Here is a 23,839-nt window from a genome sequence, read left to right on the forward strand (position 1 = left end):
CAGTGGGCATATTGCAACTTGAATAATATTTTATTCATATTTTTAAATAACTTATTAAGGGACTATTTATATTTATTAAACCAAATATATAAATTAAGCCAAATGAAAGGGTTTTAAGAAAATATTTTTTTTAAATTCTCGCTTGGGAGCTATAAGTTTTAATTTTGATAAAATTTAACAAAACTTTTTATGTACAATCAACACTCTTCTAATATATAAAACAAATCCATACTCATTTTAATTTGTAAAGAATAAAACAAACTTTTCATTTACAAGTTAACTAGTTTTTATACTTATTTTAACCATATCTAACAGAAAATATAAATTAATTCCTATTCAAAATATGCTTTCTCTGACTTGATCACCATTTGTTGGTGTGTAATAACCCCACTGTGCCGCGTTCGCCTTCGCGTTCGCTTTCGCGTTCCCAACAGTTCGCAGTTCAGTCGACCAGCGACCGCCGTGGACAAAGCAACGCCTTCAATCTCGCGGATACTACTCTCTCTTTGGCCCAGTCTCGCCCCCCACAAAACCCCCACAAGTCGGACACAGCCAGACGCATATAGACACTCAAGTCAGAGGCGCGAGGGTGTCATATACGCGTATATACTCGTATATAGAGCAGATATAGCCGGCGATCGACCATCAAGTATATAATACAAGATATATTTTTTGTCTTCTTATTTTCCTGTGACAAAACCGCGCGACAAGTGTTTAAAAATAGTTGCTTCTCTGCCCAGAAACTCCTCCAACTAACTAAAACCAGCAGAAACTAAAAAAAGCAACAAAATGGTTGAGACCGTGGTCACCGTCGAGCGCACAACAACCACCACATCGAATGGACCGCCCGGTGGCGCCAATCCCACCGGTGGCAATGATGGCGGCTTCTGGAGCGCCATCCGTCTCAACATTGACTATTTCCGCACTGTTCCGGGCATCCTAAAGATTGTCCAGTTTGTAAGTATTTCAAAATATACGGTTTCCTTAACTCAGAAGAGCTGGAAAATATATTTAAAACTTCTTCAAGAAATACATATAGTTGGTAGTGGTCTTTGGAAAATATCCAAGAGTTCAGATACATAAAAATGATATAGATATGATCTCAATCGTAAGATCTTTACATTAGATACCAGAATTCTTATCCAGTTTCCGTAGAGGTTTTTATCTAACTAGAGTACCGGGTATTTTACTGTCGAGCACACTTGATTTTAGATTTTCTAGGATTTTCACTGCTTTTTACAAATCTTTTTCTGATCTATTTTTTCATTTTCAACAACATTAAATATGATATTGAGTTTATTTATTTATAATTCCCCATGCCAATCGGATTTTGCATAAACATTTGCTAAATAATAAATATAAAATCAAACAGTTATCGTGTTCCCAGCTGAGGCAATTCAAGACACATATAGAGCACATATATCGAACCGATATCGTGAAACATTTTTATCTGTGGGCCTCGCTTCCACCTCCCAGGCTATCTGGCAACTTAAGCAAGCCAAGAAGAGGTGTACAAATATACCAATTGGTGATTATATACATAGGTATTGTATGTGAGGATCTCATTAGACTTATGCCCCACGGATAAGATAGGGAACTGCAAACATGTGAGTCCATGGCCATGTGGTTCTCGATCATAGCTCATAGCTCAGAGCTCGTAGGGAACCATGGAACTGCAGTTATGATTGAAATAAAAATCGTTTACCAAGTTCGATTTGGCCTGGAATTCAGAGTCGAAGTCGGACAGTTCCCACAGACATAGCAATGGGCACACAAGCGTGTGGCGCCGTGTGGGCAGCTCCACCAGTTGGCCATGTCAAGCGGTGATCCGAGCCGATTCCCCAACCCCCCTATAACGCCGCCCACAGCTCTTAACCGTTGGACGCCAACACAAGGCCCCGACGAGTACTCAGAGTCTTACGGCAGGTAGTGTGTGCAGGTGTTGAAAGTCCACAGATTCTCTCCGACTATGTTTGGCATTCTGGAAAGTCTAAATAAAGTCTAAAAGAAACAGTCTGAAAACCGCCAAGGTCAAAGGACAACGACAACTGCTAAAGTACACATGAAAAATGCATTATTAACCGCTCGTCAGTTGTCGCTTAAAATCAATACTGAATAAATAGAGTGGGTAGCAAGTGCACAGAGAAAAAAACTCAATAATCTAGTGTATTAGAATATCAGAGAACCCTTAAGAGCTGAAAGACTGACTGAACTTATGGTAAAGACAAGCCAGGTCTATGTTGCTAAAGATGCTATAAATCATATTCCATCAAGGTTTAAGTTTCCATAACGATATTAATCTGATTTTCTTGCTGTGTGGCAAGGAGTAAAGGCAGGGAAATTGCTGATATGATTACCATCGCCATAAACTGTCGGTTATTAAGTGCTATTTATTGATTTTTACTTTTTTTCCCTCTGGTCCCGACAAGCTCCGATTATCACGAACAAGCCGGGTTACTTGCCAGGGCTAATGGTTAATGGTACAGTTGCGAGACCCAGACCAAGAACGCCTTGCTTGGCTAACCACAGGAGAAAGACCAGGTAGACCTTTCTCCAAACTCATCCTGATCTGGCAAAGACTTATCTCTCTGAATGCTTTGATGTCACAAATGGACATTTGGTACTTTTTTGTTTGGTTGGTTTCTTTGTCTGTCCAATGGGATTTTTTTTGTTTCGTTATTTTTTTGTGGCAATTAATCTTATCGGGCGCCTTTAGCGATAGTCGGCTGATAGTCCCGTCGCACTATATATACATATATATGTACAAGTGCTCCACTTAAGGTTGCCACCAAAAAAAATAACAGGGCCATATATGCACCACCTGCACCTGCCCGGTTCCCAGCTTTGGGAGGAAGGAGATCCTTAAACCAATGAATAACTAATGTTGGGAATATAACATTTTGGCTAATTAACGAACTTATTGGTTAATTATCCTTTCCCATTGCTAGAAACTATAGGAATATATCTATGTAAATGTGGATTTATCAAGGGTCTTCCTATACCATTTATGCATGAATAAGTTTAGACAAGTTAAACTTGTTAAATTTCTTATTAAGAATACTTTTGTTAAGGACCCTAAGACCCAAATAAAGTTATCATTTTACTGGCAGACATAAAAGACTTAAGGTTAACTTGACCGTGAGTCATTTTAGCCAGATGTGCGGATAGTTAAAAGACTGGCTAATCGGCCATTACTCATACGCCCCGTTATCGGGGGACAAGGTGTGGCGATAATGGGACTCCCGATCCTCTTTCTCCTTCTACCCCTAAAATTCGGTAGCCCTGAGCGATAAGGCCAATACCTGGACACCTGACTGCCAAATGCCAATTGCTAATTTGGCCCAAACCCATAAACATTACTCATCCGCCCCTTGATCCTCGGAGTGAAACAAAAAAAAAACCCCTGAAAGCCATACTCCTCCCGGAGTTGCAATCCAATTTGTGGAAAGGCTTTCCGATTAGATATGACCGCCCTGCCAATTAGCATGAGCACGAACTCATGTGTGTATATATGTGGATCGGATCTAATGGGAGATATATACATATATATATATATATGCTTGGACATGGACTTGGACAGACTTGGCTATACATAACTCTATGCATGCCAGGGCCAAGTGGGCAAAGATATATATATATCCTACACAGTAGGTTGTATATCCATGTGCACTATGGAACAAGCACGATTTATTATTAAGTTCTTGTCGCTCTCCGAAGGGGGAACGCTTTTATTATAAACATTACGTAAGAAACATATATATTTTGGAAGCTGCACAACCACGCCACAGTATTGTTTCATTTTGATTTTTTGTGATTTTAAGATTTTAATGTTCTCGCCAAAAGCGGCAACTATGACACACAGACGGTGTCATTCAAGAAATTTGTACCGCCTAACGAAGGCGTTTTACCCAGATACAAAAACACACAGTTGTTGTGACTGTGACCTGTCTCTGTGTTTGTTTTGGTTTTTTGTCGGCGGCTTGGAGAATGCGATCGATCGTCACTAGCCGTATATGGGAACAGACAGTGCCAGCCATGCCTGTGTTATCGAGACTTTCTGAAAGATTGTTTAATAAAAAGCTTAGAATGGGTTTATCTAAATGGGTCAGTTTGGGATTTCGGCTATTAAGTGGGCTCTTGCCTCATGTAAACTCATAGAAACTGATGAATAGCGTTTACAATTGTTATTGTTTTGAGTAAGACCTATATTCCCGTTCTATACTGTACTGAGATGCACACCAAGTTATGCAAATACCTAACCAGGTTTGTGTATTTGTACACTTTTTAGGTAATTGATGCTGACTAAGTGCACGACAACGACTACGCTCTGGAGAGTGAGCTCATCAGCTTACAGGCTCTGTCTTAACCCGGCTATTGTAGCTTATTAACGAGAGATACAGCTATATTTATTATACTATTATTGACTATATACTGCAGCTTATCTATATTGAGCAATCATTAATCAGGTTAGAGATAGCTTATCCCCCATAGAATGAGCAAGAGTTGATGATCCCTTGTCAGTTTTTAAGGCCTTTAATATTGCTTTATCAGCTCCCAAAACTCTCTTCTATATATTTCTATCTCCCCGTGTGTGTGTGTGGTTATTGACACTTGAGTGGCTTCCGTTGAAGTTCACAGACAACGGAGGCCAGGCTGCAACCCCAGATCGTAAACCGTAAACCATATAATCGGAGGCCAAGAACCAGATCCATTTCAGTGGCGTTTCGCGTCATCGATTGCGTACACACAATTTATGCTGAAACCCTTATTTGGCTTGATCGATATACTTATACATAAACAATATACAGTTCTGTTCCTAGATGCATTCGCTGTCCACGCACTGTTTCACGCTTCACAGGTCTGCACGGAAAGAAATAAAATCGTAATACCAGAAAAACATACAAAAAGAACTTGATAAAGACGAGCATAGGTCTTGGAAGATACCTTTTCCCAGCAAGGATTAAATGCCTCTTTTGGACTTTATTCCATTTAAAAAGGGATTAGTTATTTAGTGTGTCCTAGTGGCTCTTAAGGAGTTCCTAAAACAGTGTTGCTCAAAGCTTTGACTAGCTAGCTCACTAAATATTTCTGCCTGCCAACTTACATCTCATATGGTATATAATTTAATTATATTTTTATACCCAATTGTTATATAATAATTCCATTGATATTTCGGTTCTGTGTACTATATAGTTTTTCTTAGTCAGACGCTTGTCTTGGCCATTGGAGCGTTACGAAATATATATATATACATATGTTCATATACATAAACTATATTGACTGTGACCAGAAAAACACACAGCCACACACATTTAACGCCCATGTGTATATGCAAATCTGGCCGCTTGTTAAGCACACAACGCCCCACACTGGGGGACACGGGCAAATAAAAAGCCAACCATAAATTATGTTTAGAAAAGATAAAAATTCAAATATTTTCCGTAAAGATTTCTTTCTTCCCCGCTCTTCTTTTTCAAAACGTGACGCAAATTTTTGGGAGAGGCCACATCATGCATACTTTGTAGTAGGTATGTCCGGTGTCTTTAAAAAATGTAAAAATAGAAAAAGAAATAGAAAAAACGAAGAAGAACAACACCACCATTCAAGAGTTGTTTGCTTGTCTGCTAGTATTGATGTTTTTCCTAGGGGGGAATGCAATCGAAGATCAACAAATCGCTGACAGTTCAATAAACCTTTTGATACGGCGCCGGCCGCCTCCTGTGCTTGTTGGCCATGTCTCTCGTTGGTTAATTGTTTGCCAGATAGCAAAAACAAAAAAAAAAACCTAAAAGAAAAACAACATCAACATCGGCAACGACATCAACACCAACATGTTGCCAGAGTCTCCCGTCTTAGACGGCATCAACAGGTCGCTTTTGGCCCGGCCACAACTTTCAGCTTTCACTTTTTTCGTGCACCTTTTGTTTTAGCCAAAAGCAAATGCGCACCTGTTCCCCGGTTTTTTTTTTTTTGTTTCTCGTTTTTTGTGTCGCCAAAAGCTTATTGCTTTTTAATTGCCTAAAACAAACACGTCACCTGGTTTCTGGGCTTGGTCATATCCAGGCTTGGACTGTTCTAAGCCTTGGCCATAATCACCCTGCGAATTTGCCTGAATTTCGATAAGATTCTATCGAGTCACTTGGCACTTAAAGATAGTCTCTCGACCGTATGTACTAAATCAATTGCAAGTAATGAGCACTGAGTCATGAGTGCCAGTCGAAAGCACCTCATTACATATAGAAAGAGATTATCAGTGGGCGCTGTGAGAGGCGTGGTCTTCTTCCAAGTGAGTAACATCACTGTATGACGAATAGTCTAATTTACAGGGGATATTCATCAGCAGATGGTTCTGAAATACCTTATACCTTAGTTCTAAACTCATTAATTGATTTACCCAAGACAAGAAAGAAATCCAACTTCGGTAAGCCGAAGTTTGTATACCCTTGCAATTAGCATATTGGTTCATAAGGACGGACTTTAAAATCGATCATAACTAAGGCAAAAATTCATTAATTTCAATTCGGAAAACTGTTTTGTGTTAGTTTTTATGACGCTAAGAAATCTGCATATTAAAATTTAAAGTTTACAACTTTTAAAATTTTTGTAAATTTTTGAAAATTTTTAACCATGTAACGACTTATAAATTTTTAGGAAAAATTGGTACAATTTTTATTTCTGTCGGACATGTCTTGATCGATTCGGCTGTTGATGCTGATCAAGAATATATATGGTTTATAGGGTCGGAAATGCCTCCTTCAATGCGTTACAAGCTTAAAAGTAAAAAAATATAATGCCATGCAAGGGTAAAAAAAGGAGAATTAATATAATATTAATGAAGCTTCTTGGTAGCCATTCTAACAAATAGAACAAAAATATAGGTACCCCGAGTGTTTTTATATTCATTCCTTTTCCCTGCTAAACAAATATGCAGTAAAGTGTGTAAATTCGTTGCTTAATTAGACGGAGAACTATCTCTGCTGTTCGACACAACCCAACACAACCATTCCATTCATGGTGTGTACATTCAGATTTTGTGTTCAATTGATGGTGACATCATGTCAAGCTCTCATTCCAAATACACAATGCGGCCTTGAAGAGGCGCCTTCAATTGAAGATCACGATCTGGTCTGAGGTAATAGAAATATCAATGAGAAATCCATTATGGAAAGACAATTTTTGAATTCTTTAGATCCTTAATGGTGTAGAGAAGGGTCTAGGGAGAAGGTACCCAAAACAGGATGGGTTATAAATATCAATGAGAAATTCATTACGAAAAGAAAATTCCTGAATTATATAGGGGTATGCCAATAAGGTCTAGAGAAAACTCATCCTAAGCAGGGTCACAAGCCATAAGATAGGTTACTAAGAAACCCTAGAATCCCTTTATAATCCCATATATATTGCTCTCGAGTTACTTATCATAAATCTTACTCTCTACCCCCTCTACTCACAGGTGCTGGGCATTATATGCATGGCTCTGGCAGCTCCGCCCATGAACTCGGCCACCTCGTTCTTTATGTTCGTGATTGTGATCTCGTTCATTATCACCATCCTGCTGATTGCCGCTTACTTCCTGGGCATTCGAGAGGCTCTTAACGTGGCCGTCAACTGGATATTCTCGGTTAGTGATTTGATATATATTATGTAGATAAAATACTTACCTTCTTTTAACACACACTTCATGTCTGCAGGAACTGATCACCACCGCTGTGCTGACGTTGCTGTATTTCATTGGCTTCATTGTCCAATTGGCCAGATGGTCAGATTCGGCCGCTAAGGGTGCTGGCTCTAACACAGCCGCCGGCGTCTTTGGGCTTTTCAACTTCCTGGCCTATGCGGCGGGCACGTACTTCCTGTTCCTGGCGCACCGTTCCGGAGCCACCCACTAAGTCCGAATTGGAGCTAAAGGGACGGTAGATTGCGGAGGATTGGAAGCTGCAAGCTGGAAGCTGGGAAGATTAGCGTAGAATAATATTTTATTGTTAACAGAATAAGTGCAAGTCGAACGTACTTGTTTGTAATTTCGTCTCTCTTTTGTGAACGTATGTATTTTTTTTTTAATTTGTTTTGTTGTTACGAGTAATTTATGAATGTGAAGAGGAGGAGCAGCAGTAGGAGGACATCATGCAACAGCAGCTCAATGGAAAGCCAAGCCTTTCTCGACTTGATTTGTTTTTAATGTTATTTTTAAATGCCTAACTTTAACGCCGATGCTAACATTTAAGTTGAAACCCACCAGCACATACGCACACGACTACATCTACTACAAGGCTAGGGTGGGTCGCCTGGTCTACAGAAAGTATCTATAGTACCTTTAATCAAATCCTTTTTAACCATTTGCATTTTGACTAGAGTCTATATAGATAGATAATCTGTGGCTAAAAAGGTTTCGTTACATAAATGTAGTACTACAGATAATTACTAGAATAAGATGCGTAATGGATTTATAAAGCATCCAATTTTTCTGCTAGCGATGTACAAATTCGAAAATTTAATGCATAAAAGAGTGTTTCCTTCTCTGGCTTGTCTAATAAAATTCAATTAGTGTTACGCATCTTATTCTTTACATTAGTTTTGGCATTAACATGTTCTTTGTTTGAGCAATCTATTTCTATTGCGAGTTGAGTACATTAAAATAGGAAATTTATTTCTGCTTTTAACAAAAAGTTAAAAAAAAAAATACTGAAGTATGGATACAGCTTCGTCTTCATAGTCAAGGAAAAACTCGCTTTGCCCAAGATTAATTCTATAGTTTGTTACATATTTCATAAATGTTAATAGGTAAGGCTAAAGGCGACCCGCCCTGGACACTGGACACAGACAAACACATGCACGCGAGGCAAGAGAACAATAGCTCCACAATGAGTTAAGTTAAATAAATTATTTGTATTTTCTCAAAATCACACTAAAATTTTGAGATTCAATAAAAATGCAACAGGCAGGCAGCAGCAGTCCAACAAATAATCTCGCAGGGCCTGGGGTCAGTGGTCTCTATATCTCAACTGTCTTGGACTTGCAATCTCTGGGGGATGCTGCTGCTGCTGCTGGTGGTGGTGTTAGGGTGACTAGATGATTGTGCCTATGATGAACAAATGCCACCGGGTTGGTGGCGGCACGCGACTGATGGTCCGTCGACAATTCCCATATCCCATGTCCTACTTGCTATCGACCAGAATTCAAAGTTAAAAGTATTTCTTCATTTCATCGTAAAGGGCCAACACCAGGGCTCCGCCCGTGCCTCTGAGAACGTTGGAGAAGGCGCCCTTAAAGAAGGCACCAATGCCCTCCTGCTTGGCAATTACCACCCAACAATGAGCGGTATTTTTGTAGATCATCTCCGATTTCTTAAGGCCCGACTGCATCATCATCCGACGTCTCACCGTATCGAACGGATAGGAGGCAATTCCTGCTATGGTGGTGACCACCTGAGCAATCGCCCAGCTGACGTAGAAGGGTGTGTTCTTCGGATTGGGTAGGTAGTCACGGCATGTGTCATAGAACCCAAAGTAGGCAGCGCGATAGATCACGATACCCTGAACGGACACAATGAAGCCACGATACAGACCAATGGGGCCGTCACTCTTGATCACTTTCATCAGACAGTCGATTAAACCATTAAATTCTCGGGAACCGCCTTTGCCCACATCGGCGGCCAGACTGTTTGGGAGCAGGATTAGGTTGGAGTTACGATGAAGTAGTCACATTTAGGTTGAGTTTACAAAGCTAAGGGCTAGGTAGCCTTCCCATCAGGTGCAATCGATGTCTACACTTTAAACCCAATAAATATATGTAATCAAAACTCACCGTGTTCGCGCAAAGTCCAAAGGATACACAAAACACAAGGACGTGGCACCGGCAGCACCACCGGAAGCCAAATTACCCGCAAAATGACGCCAAAACTGTTTATGTTTGTCAACGCCTCCAAGGAAAACCTGCAAATGAAAAAGGAATCACTCAAGAGATCTCTCAAGATCGACTAGAGGAAACCTGGTGGATTTGCTTACCGTTTTATACACGTCCTTAAACGCAAAGTTCAACGCCTGTGTTGGAAAATAACGTATAACATTGGCCAAGTTACCACGCCAAAACGAGCCGAATCCCTGCTCCTTGGGAATGCGAACAAAGGCATCGACTATGCCCTTGTATCGCTGGTCAGCTGCAATTTGTTTGGAAACCTCCTGCACTTGAAGCAGGAGCTTAACACGCTCTATGGGCGCCACTGCCGTTTTGGCAACCGCTGCTGAGACGCCGCCCATCATAAAATCCATAAGAAAGGACTTGAGATCGCCCTTTCCACCGCCGCCGCCGCCGCCTTCTTCACCCATTGTTGAGAATTTTTAGCTGCTTTTTGTCGGTAAAAAAGAAAATTCAAGATTGTAAAAAGAGATAACGTATAATTTTGATATAAATAAATTTTTAGAATTTAACAACAAACTGAGACCCGAACTGACGCAGGCCTGACGAGATTCTAACAAAAATCGGTACGATTCAGGTGCGATGGAGTTGTCTTGGCCAACTTGGATACAGTATTTGCCACAGTGGCAGTTAACCCTTGGACAGAACCAAGGTCAAATGTTTGCAGTATAAATAAATATACATATATGCATACATTTTTGAAAATCTAGTAGGGCGAGAGGAGGTAATAAGTAAAACACAAAACATTGTACTATTTTTATCAATTTTTATATATTTTTAAACCAACCTAGGTTGAGTTTGTTGTTTGTCGAGTCGTGTCGTGTCGGAGGCTAAAGAATCTCTACAGATCTTCGGTTGATGATTCTTTGCGTCCTCCTATCGATCACACTCTGGTTTTTGTTTTTGTTTTTTTTTGGCTGTGGAGATGGCTCGACCCAGCAGCATGACAGATAGGATATAATGGATATAGCCTAACCCAAACTTAACAATACTAATCAATATCAATATCGTCGCAATTTTCGTTCGTCTTTCAGTGTACTGGGTGCTCCCATAAGCCGAGTCGTTTCCTCTTCTCCTAGCGTATTTCCTTCTTCTGTTGCGGTTCCCGTTTGCTGTTTGCCTTTCTGCTTCTTGTTGTTGTTCTATTGATTCTGGCCATCCATCCATCGTTCCGTAAATTAGTTCTCCCAGTTATTATATATAATATAATTTCATAATTATATCTGTTGGGGGCGGGGGCGAGGGAAAAATGGGGGATGGGAGAGAGGGATTCTTATTGCTTTGCCGTTGTTCTTGCTAAGGTGATTGGTTGCAGATCAAACATTTGCTGTTGCTGTTGCTCTTTCAGTTATCTAACATAATTATAGCTGGTAGTGTTTAGTTTTCTTGTTTGTTTTGTTTATGTTGTTTTATGTAGTTGTTGTATTTTGCTGTTGTTTGTTTGAATAATTTAATAATTTAATTTACAAGAACTTCTTGATCTCATCGTACAACACAAGCACGAAAGCACCGCCAGTGCCTCTGAGAACGTTGGAGAAGGCGCCCTTGAAGAAGGCACCAGTGCCCTCCTGCTTGGCGATGGTTCCCCAGCAGTGCAGTGTGTTCTTGTAGATGATCTCGGTGGACTTGCGGCCAGACTGCATCATCATGCGACGACGCACGGTGTCGAAGGGATACGACACGATGCCAGCAACGGTTGTCACAACCTGGGCGATGGCCCAGCTGATGTAGATGGGTGTGTTCTTGGGGTCGGGCAACATACCGCGAGCGGTATCGTAGAAGCCGAAGTAGGCGGCACGGTAGATGATGATGCCCTGGACAGACACACCGAAGCCGCGGTACAAGCCGACGATGCCGTCGCTCTTGAAGATCTTGGTCAAGCAGTTGCCCAGACCGGTGAATTCACGCTGGCCACCCTTGCCAGTATCAGCAGCCAAGCTGTATGAGTAGAAAAAGACTTGTATTAGCACACTTTACACTCTCCTGGGTATTATAGCAAAACTTACCGAGTACGGGCAAAGTCCAAGGGGTAGACAAAGCACAGAGAGGTAGCACCAGCGGCACCACCGGAGGCCAGGTTACCGCAGAAGTAACGCCAGAACTGGGTGTTCTTGTCAACACCTCCCAGGAAGACCTATAGATAGAAAATTGAGCCGCAGAAATTAGAATTTGGAAAGGCAAAAGCTGACTATGTCAAAATGTACTTACCTGCTTGTACTTGTCCTTGAAGGCAAAGTTCAGAGCCTGGGTCGGGAAGTATCTGATGACGTTGGCCAAGTTACCGCGCCAGTACGAGCCAAAACCTTGTTCCTTTGGAATGCGGATAAAGCAATCAACCATGCCCTTGTACTGCTTGTCGGGGCTGATTTGTTTCGAGATATGCTGAACCTGCAGGAGCAGCTTCACACGCTCAATGGGGGCGACGGCAGTCTTTGAGACAGCTGCGGAGATGCCTCCGGCAGCGAAGTCCTTGACGAATCCAACAGCATCGAAATCCTTGCCCATTTTGCTGTAACAACATATATCGGGTAATGGCACCCAAACTTTCAATTAATCGTCATCTCGACATTATCTTCTTCTTTTCCTCCTTCTTCTCTTCTCTTGCTTTCTTGATGGAAGCTTGATGGAGTGATTACCGCTGGTGGCGTTTGGATAGATGGATATATGGATGGATGGATGCTTGATGCACGGGTGGGAGCTCCCCATGCGTTGCATAATGTTTATGGTTTACGGTGTACGATATACGATTTAGGATTTACGATATGATAGATGTACAAACGAACGGTAAAGATGGATTCACTTTTTTTATTTACACAGGTGCGGAATACACAAGCAGAATAGTCGAAAGGCCAAATAAAGATGTGATGTGAATAATGTTACAAACCAAAACCATGCACTTTTCTTTCTTTTTTTCTTCTTTTTTTTGCTTCTTTTTTTTTGCTTTCACACAATATGTACATACTTGTTAAACGTAAAAGGTTAAAACAAAGATTTTGCGAGAAATGATAACGTAACGATAGCGCGAGAAGGTTAAACATGCAAATGTTAATGCAACTTATAACTAAAACTAATGATTAAATAGGTGTTTTGCGAAATATATGTGTTTAAATTACGATAGATGGTGCTCACAAGCTAAGAGTTCTTACAGATCTAGTATTACAAACAAATGAAGATAAATATACATAGCATGGGGTTAGTTTAGAGTGCGATGGTGACTTGTTAAGCTTGGTATTGGTATTGGTATTGGCTAAAACCGGTTAAGGTTTGCAAAAAAATATATAAACCCAACAACAATTAAAGGCCGGCTGAACTTGCCACGTGGTTTTAGCAAATGGCAATTCCCAGTGTATTCGAATTGAGTTCCAACCAGTTTTTGGAGCCCCTCTACAATAAAGAGTTGCCCTCGAAATTTAAGAGAAGCTCCACTGATGGTTACGTGGCAAGGCATTGAGTGTCTGCCACTTTTGCTTAACTCTTTCCATTTACTTGGCTGCTTGCTCTTAGCTGTTAATTGAAACTGCATTTATCTAGTTTTCATTCAGCAAGAGCAATGGATGTTTGCATATTTGGATTGCATAATTGCCACACACAAAAAGAGTGAGAACAAAGAATAGAGGAAAGTTCAATGGAAAATTCTGTGCATGGGCATTAACGCAAGTGCGAGTAGGATGGCTATAGAGGCCAAAACTTTTTTCTTTTCGTTTCTTTTTTTTTGGCAGCTGGCTTTTGCCATTGAAGCGTGTTCGATAATTTTAGAATTTCAAGTGTGCAAAGAAGAAGCGCCGGCCAAAGCAGCAGAAGAACTCGAGAGCGTTTCGTCTCGTTTTATTTCAGCGAAATTCAATTAGCATATTCTAGGCCGCACCGCACCGCCTTTCATTGATGGGTTTATGTAACACTTGACAGAGACAAAGAGACTAGAGCAAGAGCGAAACTTGGTTGGCTTTCTCTTCGGTGCCCTCTCTTTGGCCAACTGTTCTATGTGTGGTTATCTAATCGCGGCTAAGAGAGTGCCAAAGCTTTCGCTTCAGCAGCGAAGAGAGCGTGATGTAATAGCCGCAGCTGGAAAAATTCTAGTTGGCCCCGAAAGAAAGTTGCACGTGGAAAGCTAAAGCTTCCTTGAGTTGTATCCAATCCAGGCGAGAGTTATTCTTAATTCATTGTTATTGATTGCATAAGAGCAGCACCGTTAACCACAAAAACAAAACAAAAAGAAGGAACCAAGCGATTCAAGTTCAGCTCGGTTTATGTAACCAAGCAAATGGAATATTCTCTTCCATCAGATCAATTTGATTGGAAATTGGAAATGAAAAAAAAAAGAGTATCTAGAGTCACTCGCGTTGTTTCGTTCGATTGCAGATGTAGATAGATGTGGATGCAGTCGAGTTATTCAACTTAATTGGCTTGCATACGTACTATTTGTATGTGTTTTATATCACAGCACAAAACCGAAAAAAAAATATTTATCCTTATTCCCTTGGAAATCAAAGTCTTAACCGGACGGCAACTGAATTGCTTGTGAAAGTACCGTTCGCCGAAATCAGCCAGCTAGCCTGCTCTGCCTGCGTTGGCGTTAGCGTTGGCGAGGCCGCGCAGTCGACGTCAAGTTCAGCAACAGTTGCGCGAGAGCGGGGGAGCGCCAGGCAGGGGCAGTGGCAGTTGGCAGAGGGAGAGAGCGAGCGTGCGAAAAGCGTCATCCATCTATCGCTTGGGTTGGCAACAGCACGTGTGCGATAGAGAGGGCAGAGACAGGGACAGGGGCTAGAGCGAGATCGTTGCTTATCAGTGCTAAGAATTCAATGCCGTGTGGGTTGCATAAGAGGAAGTACTCGCATTCGCACTCGCATTAGAGAAAACACTTTTTATTTCGTTTTAGCCGCCCCGAAAATGCATATATGGCCAATTGTTTTTCATTTACCCCTTTCGAGGTTTTGGCTTTTGCTTGCCAAAAACCAAAAAAAAATAACATCAAATAGAACACAAAATACTCTCTCACTCTCTGTCCAACGAACATTCACAGTTGGCAATGAGCCGAGCCGTCAGCTGCGAAGCATGTGACTTGGCTTTCTCGCTCTAATTCTCTCTCGCCTGGCTTTTGCTGGCTGACGCCCCCTCTCTTTCGCGCACGCGGAAGAAGGGCGGCTGCCAGCTCTAGAAGTGCGTGAAGCGATTAGATAAAGACCGCTAAATACAGTTATTTATATAAGGCCTGTCTGCGCCGCCTTTTCAAGGTCCCGCTATCGCAAAAAATTACATAAAAAACAAGAGCGAGCGCCGCCGCCGTTGGCGACAAGCCAACACAGCAACAACAAAAAATAGAGAAAGAAAAAGTGCAACGGAGTTGCGGCTAAAATTAAACGGCGGCCAAGTTTACGTAGAATCTGAATCTGAATAGGCATCAGCTGGGAAACTCGGATTTCGCCAGACTAAGCAAAAAATGGGGCGTGGAGCCAGGCAACGAGGCATTGAAAATTTCCGCCGAGTCGCCAAGTTATCGCTTGTATCCAAGCCGATGGTGATTCGCTTTTCCCCATGAATTAATGTAACTCTATCGCTCTGCCTGCTTGGGGGGAATCTGTGCCTCTAATCAGTGCAAAATGGCGCCAAGAGGCCGGACAAAAGGGCAAAATAAACATAAAAAATCACATGAATACCTGAACCTGTGACGTCCGGCGTTTGACGTCACACGGGCAGGAGGAAGGGGGGGGCCAGGAAAACGGCCACAGGCGAATTGTTGTGTCGTTTTTCTGGCCAAAACTTTGTACTTTTGACTCGGTAAAAGAGGCAGAGCACGAGCAAGAGCAAGAGGAAAGCGGGTCACAAGAGAAGAGACAGTTACATTTTCTCTTGCGAATAAAACGGCACTCGGACACACACACACAGATAGCAACTTGCACGCGCAGCTGGGCCCCGGACAGGGGAGCGAGCGAGAGGGCGCTACAGCACATGGAATTAATTCGCCAGTGTGCGGGGGCAATAGAACAATCAATTGCCACACTTTCATCTAATAAATGCCCCGCATATACACTTTCAAATGCACAAAGTGCAACTCAATTTACAGAAATAGGCATATTGTGCTCAATTCAAGCAAAGAATTAATAAAAAAGAAAAAAAAAAACGCAAGAGCCGGAGCCCAGACCTGCCAACTCGATGATATTGCATAAGTTGGCAGTTCCAGCGTGGTTGCAAAAAAAAAAAAACGAAAAAGAAAATGGGGGAATAAATTGGGGAAAACCATCCAGCGTGGCTCCAATCAAGAGATGACTTCAGATTCATGACTCAACGCGGCCCCGTGGCCCGCCAGAGGCGTTTCTATAAGCAATAATTACTGGTTTCATTAAGGCTTCGCACAGCTTCGCTTAGCCGCTACTTTTCGCCCGGTTATATAAGTACGTTTTTTCTAGCGATTTTTATAGGCTACTTGGGGCAAAACTAACGCCGCTTAGCCATTTATAATACATTGCATATCAAAACTAAACCAACACCAACACAAGAAAAAAAATAGCACATTACATAACTAAGGAATCTAGCGCAAGGTGACGTGAAAAAAATCAATGGCGGCGCAAAATTTTCGGCGGCGACTGGGACGCTGTTTCGCCGCCGCCGCCAGCCGGATTTTGCGCTGGGCGCTTCGTAGGGGGTAAATACAAAAAAGCACAATACCTTCAGTTGTTAACTTCTCACAAAAGTCACAGAATAAAAACTTCTTTTGCAGAAACGACGAAGCGCGTGCTCACTCGGTGAAAAAAAACCGTGAAGTGTGGCCAAGCGTTGGTTTTTGCGGAATTTCGATGTGGCGAAGTACTTTTCGATAACCGATACTTTTCTTTGGTCACTCTGGATTTCCGACGCTGTTGGTTAACATTTTATATTTGACACGCCTACAGTGGTGTTCTACACGTTTACAGATACATGGGGTAGAATTCTCATGCCAACTGTAAAATTCGCTCTCGGGTGCTGTCGTTTGGATGTTATTTAACAGAATTCTCTCTGTCTGTCGGGTGGATGTTAGTTAACAGACATCTCTCTATGGTGCTATCGGGTGTCGGGCGCTGTTGGTTGTTCAAAATATACCAAAATATTAATATATCGATATATTTCTAGGTATTTTTTATATTTTTCTGGTCACTTTAAATCCCAATTTTACAATTTACACATCTGGATAACATTTTTCGGATACATGTTCAATTCTCATGTAGGAAGCCAAATTCATTAACAGACAGAAGAGAGTTAACAGAATTCCCTCTCATTGGCTTTTATTAATATATCGATATTTAGATTGCCCAAATATCGATGTTGGCTGTCGCGTTAGTGTAAGATACTTTAGCTATTTTCCCCACTAGATCTAGCGTTTTTAAATTTCCAAGTGGCGATAACAAATGGTGGCAAACATGGCTCTCGTAGAATTGTGTAGAAACTGGGTAACAGAACGGTTTGGAGACGTGCTTTTAGATTTATTAAAAGTTGGAAAATAAATGCAAATTTCAAACGTTAAAACGTGCATTAAAGTCGTCGCTTGGCCCATGTACCTTCTTTCTTGTCAGATATTTGTGTTTCTTCTTCACTTTAAATCGGCGAGTGTGGGCATGAATTCCAATTGCTGTGGCCTGCGTAAATATTATACCAAGGATACCGTTGTGTGCAAGTTGATAATAAGAACTGTTGAATATTTTTGGCATTATTTTGGCTGAAATCGCTTGAATTTACTTACCAAAATTTTGGGGATTAATAAAGTGATACATGTTCCAGTAGCTCTGGCTGGTGCCAGAGCACATATGGTGTACTTCACAACGAATTTTATTCATTGCGCCAAGGATACCGTTGTGTAAATTTGAACTTGGTTAATAACTGCCAAACATTATGGGCATCATTTTGGCTAAGATCGGCTGCAATCGTGGCAGCATAAATAGGATTAATATATATTTCACAGCGAATTTTGTTGATTGTACCATCGTTTGAGTTATTTATAAGAACTATCGAATATTATTATTATAATTTGTTCTGGCTGAAAGCCTCTTGCTATACTTGCCTATATTTCGGCTTGTTAATGCGCTGAAGCGGCCCCTGTCGAATTTTGATATCCATATCCGGTTCGGACTTTACCTTTTCGTAGTTCAACTTGGCATTTATCTTTTGATTGAGTTCCACCAGCACACGATGGTAGAGCTTCACTTGGTCCTGATCAAGAGTGGGCCACGGGTTTCGATCCATCCTGTGGGCGTCTCACGAAATATACTTATTTTCTGGTTGAAAAACTTCTGTTGAATATTTACTTGTTTACTGTTCAAAGCCTGATGAAATAATGAGGAGAATGGGATTGTAGCTTTGGGTCCTAACTTGACAACTTCGAATTTTGACGTGAGAATAGATCAGGGCCTACTTATCACTATCACTATCAAAGTTATTGTCCCATGTACCCTTTTAAATTAAGCACATATTTTTATATACGAAAAATCATTTATTGAGTAAATTTCTTTTCGATTTGTTTTTCACATTTTCACAAAATTGTATTTGTTTTTAGTTGTAGTTGTAGTTTGTATAGCTTCTTTTCTAATAACTTCCTTGGCCTTTGGATACAATTTAGAAAGCCTTGTGTGTGGGTGAGTGGGTGTCTTTTTTGCTTTCCGCTGACTGTGTGTGGGTCTTGTAATTGTTTGTAATTTTGTTGTTGTAATGTTTGTATTGAGCGCTAGCAATTAACATTTAATTACACCGAAAAGGGAAAACATCTTACGCAGATAAGTATGCATGTATACACCTATGTTTATATAGTTTCTGGATCCATGGGGATGGCGATCGATTGAAATGAAAACACGATGGTAGTATTTGGGTTACGGTTACGGTTACAGTTACGGTTAGCGGTTATGGTAATAATGGTAAATGTAAACAAATGCATAGTACTCGCTAGTAAATACTGTCTAAACTATGACACAACTGACATCGAGTAGTCTTCTAAACAGGGGGTTCTGCTCTCTAGCCTATATGTCCTATATCCTTTACGCGGTTATCTATATACCATGGGCAGATACAAAACATACACTGAGTGGATATTCGATATATGTATAGTGTTATGTGTTACGGTTAGCGTCTACCGATATTGGATAGCATTCTGTTTGCGTTGTGGTTAAAAAACACAGAGTTATACAATGTTATGGGAATATATTTATGTATTGTGGGTAGGTAGGTAGGCTCTCCCAATAACCATTATCTATTTTTTCATGATTTCTCGCTTTTTTCATAGTTTTTTTTAATGTTTTTCATAGATTTTTTCATTTTTTCTTGTATAGGAAACAACAAAAATGGACGCAAAATTATTGTTATAGTAGTATTTCAAGTTTACCCATCTTGCTTTTACGTTTAGTTAACTATATAGGAATATGCAAAACGTACACTTATTATATTTTTTTGTTTCTTGTTTTATTTTGTTTGTCTTCTTATCGATCTGATACTATATAAATGCAGCTCTAAAACTTGTAATCTTTTGACATTATTTTCCATCTGGCGGCATCCCAAGTCGTGTTTCATTTCGCATTTATGCTGTATGTATATTTCTTACGCCTTTCAAATACATTTAATAACATTTCTATAGAAATATTCAAAGCTGAGGTAGTTATTTCATCCATTTATTCTTTACTTTAGTTTACGTTTGGTTATGTTACTCCACGAAATACGCTGTAGTTTAGTTAGTTAAGGTATACACATCTATGTACTCATATCTGACGACTCATTATTTACCTTGCTCATATATTCACATTTAATTCATAATTTAGACGAGTGTTGGAGTGGGACTTACGGGGGTTTACTTGGGGATCGGTACAAGGACAACATCGAAAGCCTCGCGAAACGATCGTCGGTATGTCGGAACGCTGGAAACTTATCGGAACACCAGGACATCGGAGAAGTTGCAATCGAAGTCGATAGGGGATAAAGCCAACGAAGGATAACAACTGAAAATCAAAATTGCTGAACTACAACGGAAATAAAATAAAAACAAAATGGCAAATAATAGTTTGTGGGTTTTTTTTTGGTTTTTTAATAATATTTTACTCTTTTTTTGTTATATTTATAATATTTATAGATATTTTAGCTCTGTAATGTAGATACAATGTACAATGTAGATACATCCTGTGTCGTCACATCATCATCCTCATGAAGATTATGCGTAGATTAAATGAACTTAACGTTTAAAAAATAGACGACGCAAAAAAAAAGCTCTAAACTAATTTAGGTAAAGATAAAGGTAAATTTAAAAATAATTAATGTAAAATAGTAGCATTTTTTTGTTTGTTTTTTCTTTTTCTTATGTTTTGTTTTTCTTTTGTAAATTTTCCTCTTCAACTTTACGCCTTTCTTTTCTCTTTTAAGATTACTATTATTAAAGTGTTTAAAGTGGTTTCTATATAGTTTGCTCGCCATTCAAAAATGTTCAAAAATTATAGTGGGGTTGGGATCGGGGGTATGTCAATGCAAGAAGGGTGAGGGGTGGGATTCCGTATGTGTGGGGGGGGGTCGAAGGTGTATTGTGTGGTGTCCAGCGGATGGCTTTAATTATAAACTACTATCACACAGGCAAACCAGGCGCTGGATGGCGGTGAAATGGGACATCGAGATGGATGAAGGATGAATATTAATAGGGACGGGGCAGGCAGGGATGATGAAGGGTGAGGGGGGTGGCGGTGGCAATATGAAATACACAACAAAAAATTAATAAAAATAATCAAAGTAAATAAACATGGGAATCGTACAGATATTCCCACTTTTGGGATACAAAATCAATTGGAAATTGTTTCAAGGATGCCAAAACAAAATGCAATAAACCCACTACTTCTGCACAGGCTGCCTTAAAGGTTTATCGATCTATACTTTATGTATGCTTTATGCTTATGTATGTTTCATAGATTATTGTTTTATTTATAGTTTAATTGTTACTTTTTTATTAGAGTTGTTGGGATAGTCGATGCTGTATGTATGGTGTGTTTGGTGAATATGGTGTTTTTTTCGCATGTGGTGTGTGTGGTGTCTTTGCAATAAATATAACGGTAACTAAATATATGTTGTAGCTCAGTCTCCAGTTGATTACCGTGTATAATTTATTACAAATCGAAACAATAAAAAAAATATAAGTATACTTTATATATATGAATAATATTAAATAAAGACTATCAAATATATATTTATATATATACATATAGTTATATATATGTATACCGGTATTTATATTCAAAATGCTTGAAATGTACAAAAACAAACAAACAAAGCTCAGGGATTCTTGGGGGTATTTTCGTTTCCATCTCCTCTCCTTCCTATCCGCGCGTTCTACGTTTTGTTTCGTTTCATTCCATTTCATTTCGTTTCGTTTCAACGCGTTGCCTATATATCGTATTTAATTAATTTTGGATAAGAACTTGTGGGTTGCTATTGTTACTGTTTGCGTTTTACATTTATATTACGAATAGGGGGGTTTCTTTTCATATCGAATTTTACATAGAGAATTTAATGTGTATTTTGTATAAATTTGTGTGTGGTGTGTACTCAAAACTTTGGGTTTTTAGTTGTTGTTATTATTGTGTTGTTTTTTTAGAAGTAATATTTTTAAAGTTCTCGTTTGCTTTTCTTTATATAGTTTGTTTCTTTTTTTTGTGGTTTCATTTTGTTATATTTTTGTAATTTTTTTTTCGTTTTTCTTTTGTTGTTACTTTAAGTGTTGTTCTGTGTGTGTAAACATTGTAGTACATTTTTCTTACGGCTGACAAAATTGGTTTTTATTTCTTTTTTCCATTTTAATGCTTAAATGCTAAAAATATATAGTAAATGTTTTGAAAGTTTTTATTTCATGCTCTGAAGTTCATTTTTTTCTTTTCGAAAATTTGTAAGTTCAGTTTCCTTTTGAATTTTTCGTTTTTGTTTTCTTTTTGCCTTTGTTTTTTTATTTGTATCGATTTGGAACATGCAATTCCATGCTGTTCCAGTCCATGCGTTCTGCAGTGTGTTTTGCTTTTGTTTTTTTTTTTTCAAGTTTAGTTCGGTTTTTGTGTCGTCTTTCAGAGTGATTTTGGATCGTTCTTTCTGTCCTGCTTGTTTTCTTTCTTTTTCGACTAATTTCCTGTCTGCTCTTGATGATCTGGCTGATTTTGCGTCCAAATTTCTTTTCAAAACTAAAAAAATAATTAACCCCCAATTTGTATCGATTAATTTAGTGCTGTATCAACGGACATCGCTCATCTCTAACACTATAGTAATTAAATCCTCTCGTTTAGCTTTAGGTTCTTGCTTTAGATTTAGCTTTAGGTTTAGTTTTAGTTTTAGTTTTAGCTTTAGTTACTTGCTTATATCATTATATTTTCATCATTTTCACTGTGTGAGTGGCGGCTTGGCTTTTTGGGCTATTTGCTCTGCTTCTTTGCTCCTTTTTCATGTCCTTTTCTTTTACTTTTTCCCTGCGTGGCTAACGGTTCTCTTGTTGTTCGTCTTCTTTAGCTGTTGTTACTGTCAAGCTTACGTTTAAACTCGCGTTACTATCGTTATCGTTATCGCTATCCCTATCGTTAATCGTTAAAGAATGCCTTGTTTATCAACTGTTACTATCTCTCTTTCTCTGTCTGGCTCTCTATCTGTCTCTAACCAACTTACACGCGCCTAACAATTGAAAAACAAACCTCAGTTTTCCGTTTTAGTTTTTGTTTTTTTTGTGTATATGCCTTAAGAAAACTCCTATCTTCCAAAAGGTTAAAAATCCCTTCTCATAATAGACGAAAAACATACGAAAAAAAAAATAATAATAAAACTCTTGATTTGTACTCATGTTTGTACCGCTAAAAACGTTTTTCCCTTTCATTCGCTTAGTTTCTCCTTTGTAAATATTTATATATATGTACATATATAAAAAAATATGCCTTTTTAAAAAAGTTCTCTTCTCTAACTCTCCGTTTCATTACATTGTTTTTATGCTTGTGTTAAGAGTTTCTTTTTTTTCATCGACATCGATTTACCTCTTCGTCCTTTTCGTTTCGTTTCACTTTTAAAGAGTACAAACTTTTTTGTCTTCGTTTTATGTTAAATTAAATAGGTATAAAAATCAAAAAATTAAATCAAAAACCTTTCGAATTCTTTCTCTGGTAGCAAAGCAAATTTTGTTCTTATTTTTTTGTGGATTTTAGTGTTTTAAACTGATGTTATATAGGGGGTTTCCTCCGGTTTTCTTTCAAAGTACTTTTGTGGGTTGATTTTTCTGTGTGTGTTGTGTCTGGGTAATGTTGTGTTTGTGTATGAAATGTACATCAAAAGCATTTTTGTCGTCGTTTTAAATAATAATAGTTTTTTTGTTTATAAATTTTAATTTTTTTTGTTTTGTTTTAGTAAGTAGTTTTTTTATAGTTTAAATAGTTGTTAAATTTAAAAACGAGTTTATCACACCTTAAACGTTATCAGTACTTGGCACAACTTACAACACAAAAAAGTACTTTTCTCATTATTCTTTTTCTCATTTTCCCATTTTTTTGTTTTTGTTTTCGTTTCCCCAAAGGGACAATTAAATTTTAACACTTTGCTGGACGTTTTTTGGAAAGAAAAACTGTACAAACACAAGGACATGATGCGACATGTTGGAAATGCAAACTTTAGATTTTCTGAATATGTTGCTTGCTTTCGTTTTTCTTTTTTTCCATTTGGGTTAAAATCTAATTTTCCCTTGCTAAACCGCCTTTCTTTTTTTCACTTTTCCTGCTGGTATCATCCATCATCTGTTCTGCCTAACCGTTGCCTTACTTTCCTTCCTAACTGCTTTAATAACGATATAAAATAGCCTCTAAATACTAAAAAATAATTTCGTTTCTGCTTTTCACTTTCCTTCACAATCGCCCTCGTCGTTCTTCAATTGAGTTTTCTTTCTACATCATTATCATTATCGTTATCGTTACCATTATCT

At 39.1% G+C, this 23,839-nt stretch overlaps 3 protein-coding genes and 1 long non-coding RNA gene across 5 annotated transcripts; 1 reads left to right on the top strand and 3 right to left on the bottom strand.

The window, feature by feature from the left end:
• Positions 1–432: 432 nt before the first annotated feature.
• LOC110182057 (uncharacterized) lies at positions 433–8,900 on the top strand. Its single transcript, XM_020950013.2, has 3 exons — positions 433–957; positions 7,454–7,621; positions 7,692–8,900. The coding sequence occupies exons 1-3, from the start codon at positions 790–792 to the stop codon at positions 7,887–7,889; spliced, it is 534 nt and encodes a 177-aa protein (XP_020805672.1). The 5' UTR covers positions 433–789; the 3' UTR covers positions 7,890–8,900.
• Positions 8,867–10,621, bottom strand: Ant2 (Adenine nucleotide translocase 2). Its single transcript, XM_020950010.2, has 3 exons — positions 10,005–10,621; positions 9,805–9,932; positions 8,867–9,657 (listed from the first exon to the last, which is right to left on the bottom strand). Exons 1-3 carry the CDS (start codon positions 10,323–10,325, stop codon positions 9,183–9,185), a joined length of 924 nt encoding a protein of 307 aa, XP_020805669.1. The 5' UTR covers positions 10,326–10,621; the 3' UTR covers positions 8,867–9,182.
• Positions 10,622–10,664: 43 nt separating this feature from the next.
• sesB (stress-sensitive B) lies at positions 10,665–16,675 on the bottom strand. Of its 2 annotated transcripts, none has more exons than XM_020950073.2 (4): positions 16,579–16,675; positions 12,124–12,424; positions 11,922–12,049; positions 10,665–11,853 (listed from the first exon to the last, which is right to left on the bottom strand). In XM_020950073.2, the coding sequence occupies exons 2-4, from the start codon at positions 12,418–12,420 to the stop codon at positions 11,379–11,381; spliced, it is 900 nt and encodes a 299-aa protein (XP_020805732.1). In that variant the 5' UTR covers positions 12,421–12,424; positions 16,579–16,675; the 3' UTR covers positions 10,665–11,378. The 2 variants fall into 2 exon arrangements, with proteins under 2 accessions (XP_020805732.1, XP_020805733.1); XM_020950074.2 differs by lacking the exon at positions 16,579–16,675 and adding an exon at positions 14,332–14,431.
• Positions 16,676–17,348: 673 nt separating this feature from the next.
• Positions 17,349–18,325, bottom strand: LOC110181923 (uncharacterized). Its single transcript, XR_002319529.2, has 4 exons — positions 18,189–18,325; positions 17,945–18,127; positions 17,627–17,888; positions 17,349–17,574 (listed from the first exon to the last, which is right to left on the bottom strand). It is a non-coding gene; the product is annotated as an uncharacterized LOC110181923 (long non-coding RNA).
• Positions 18,326–23,839: the final 5,514 nt, after the last annotated feature.

Source organism: Drosophila serrata, unplaced genomic scaffold (assembly GCF_035046125.1).
Source record: "Drosophila serrata isolate PLE 108 unplaced genomic scaffold, ASM3504612v1 contig_276, whole genome shotgun sequence".
Lineage (NCBI taxonomy): Eukaryota > Metazoa > Arthropoda > Insecta > Diptera > Drosophilidae > Drosophila > Drosophila serrata.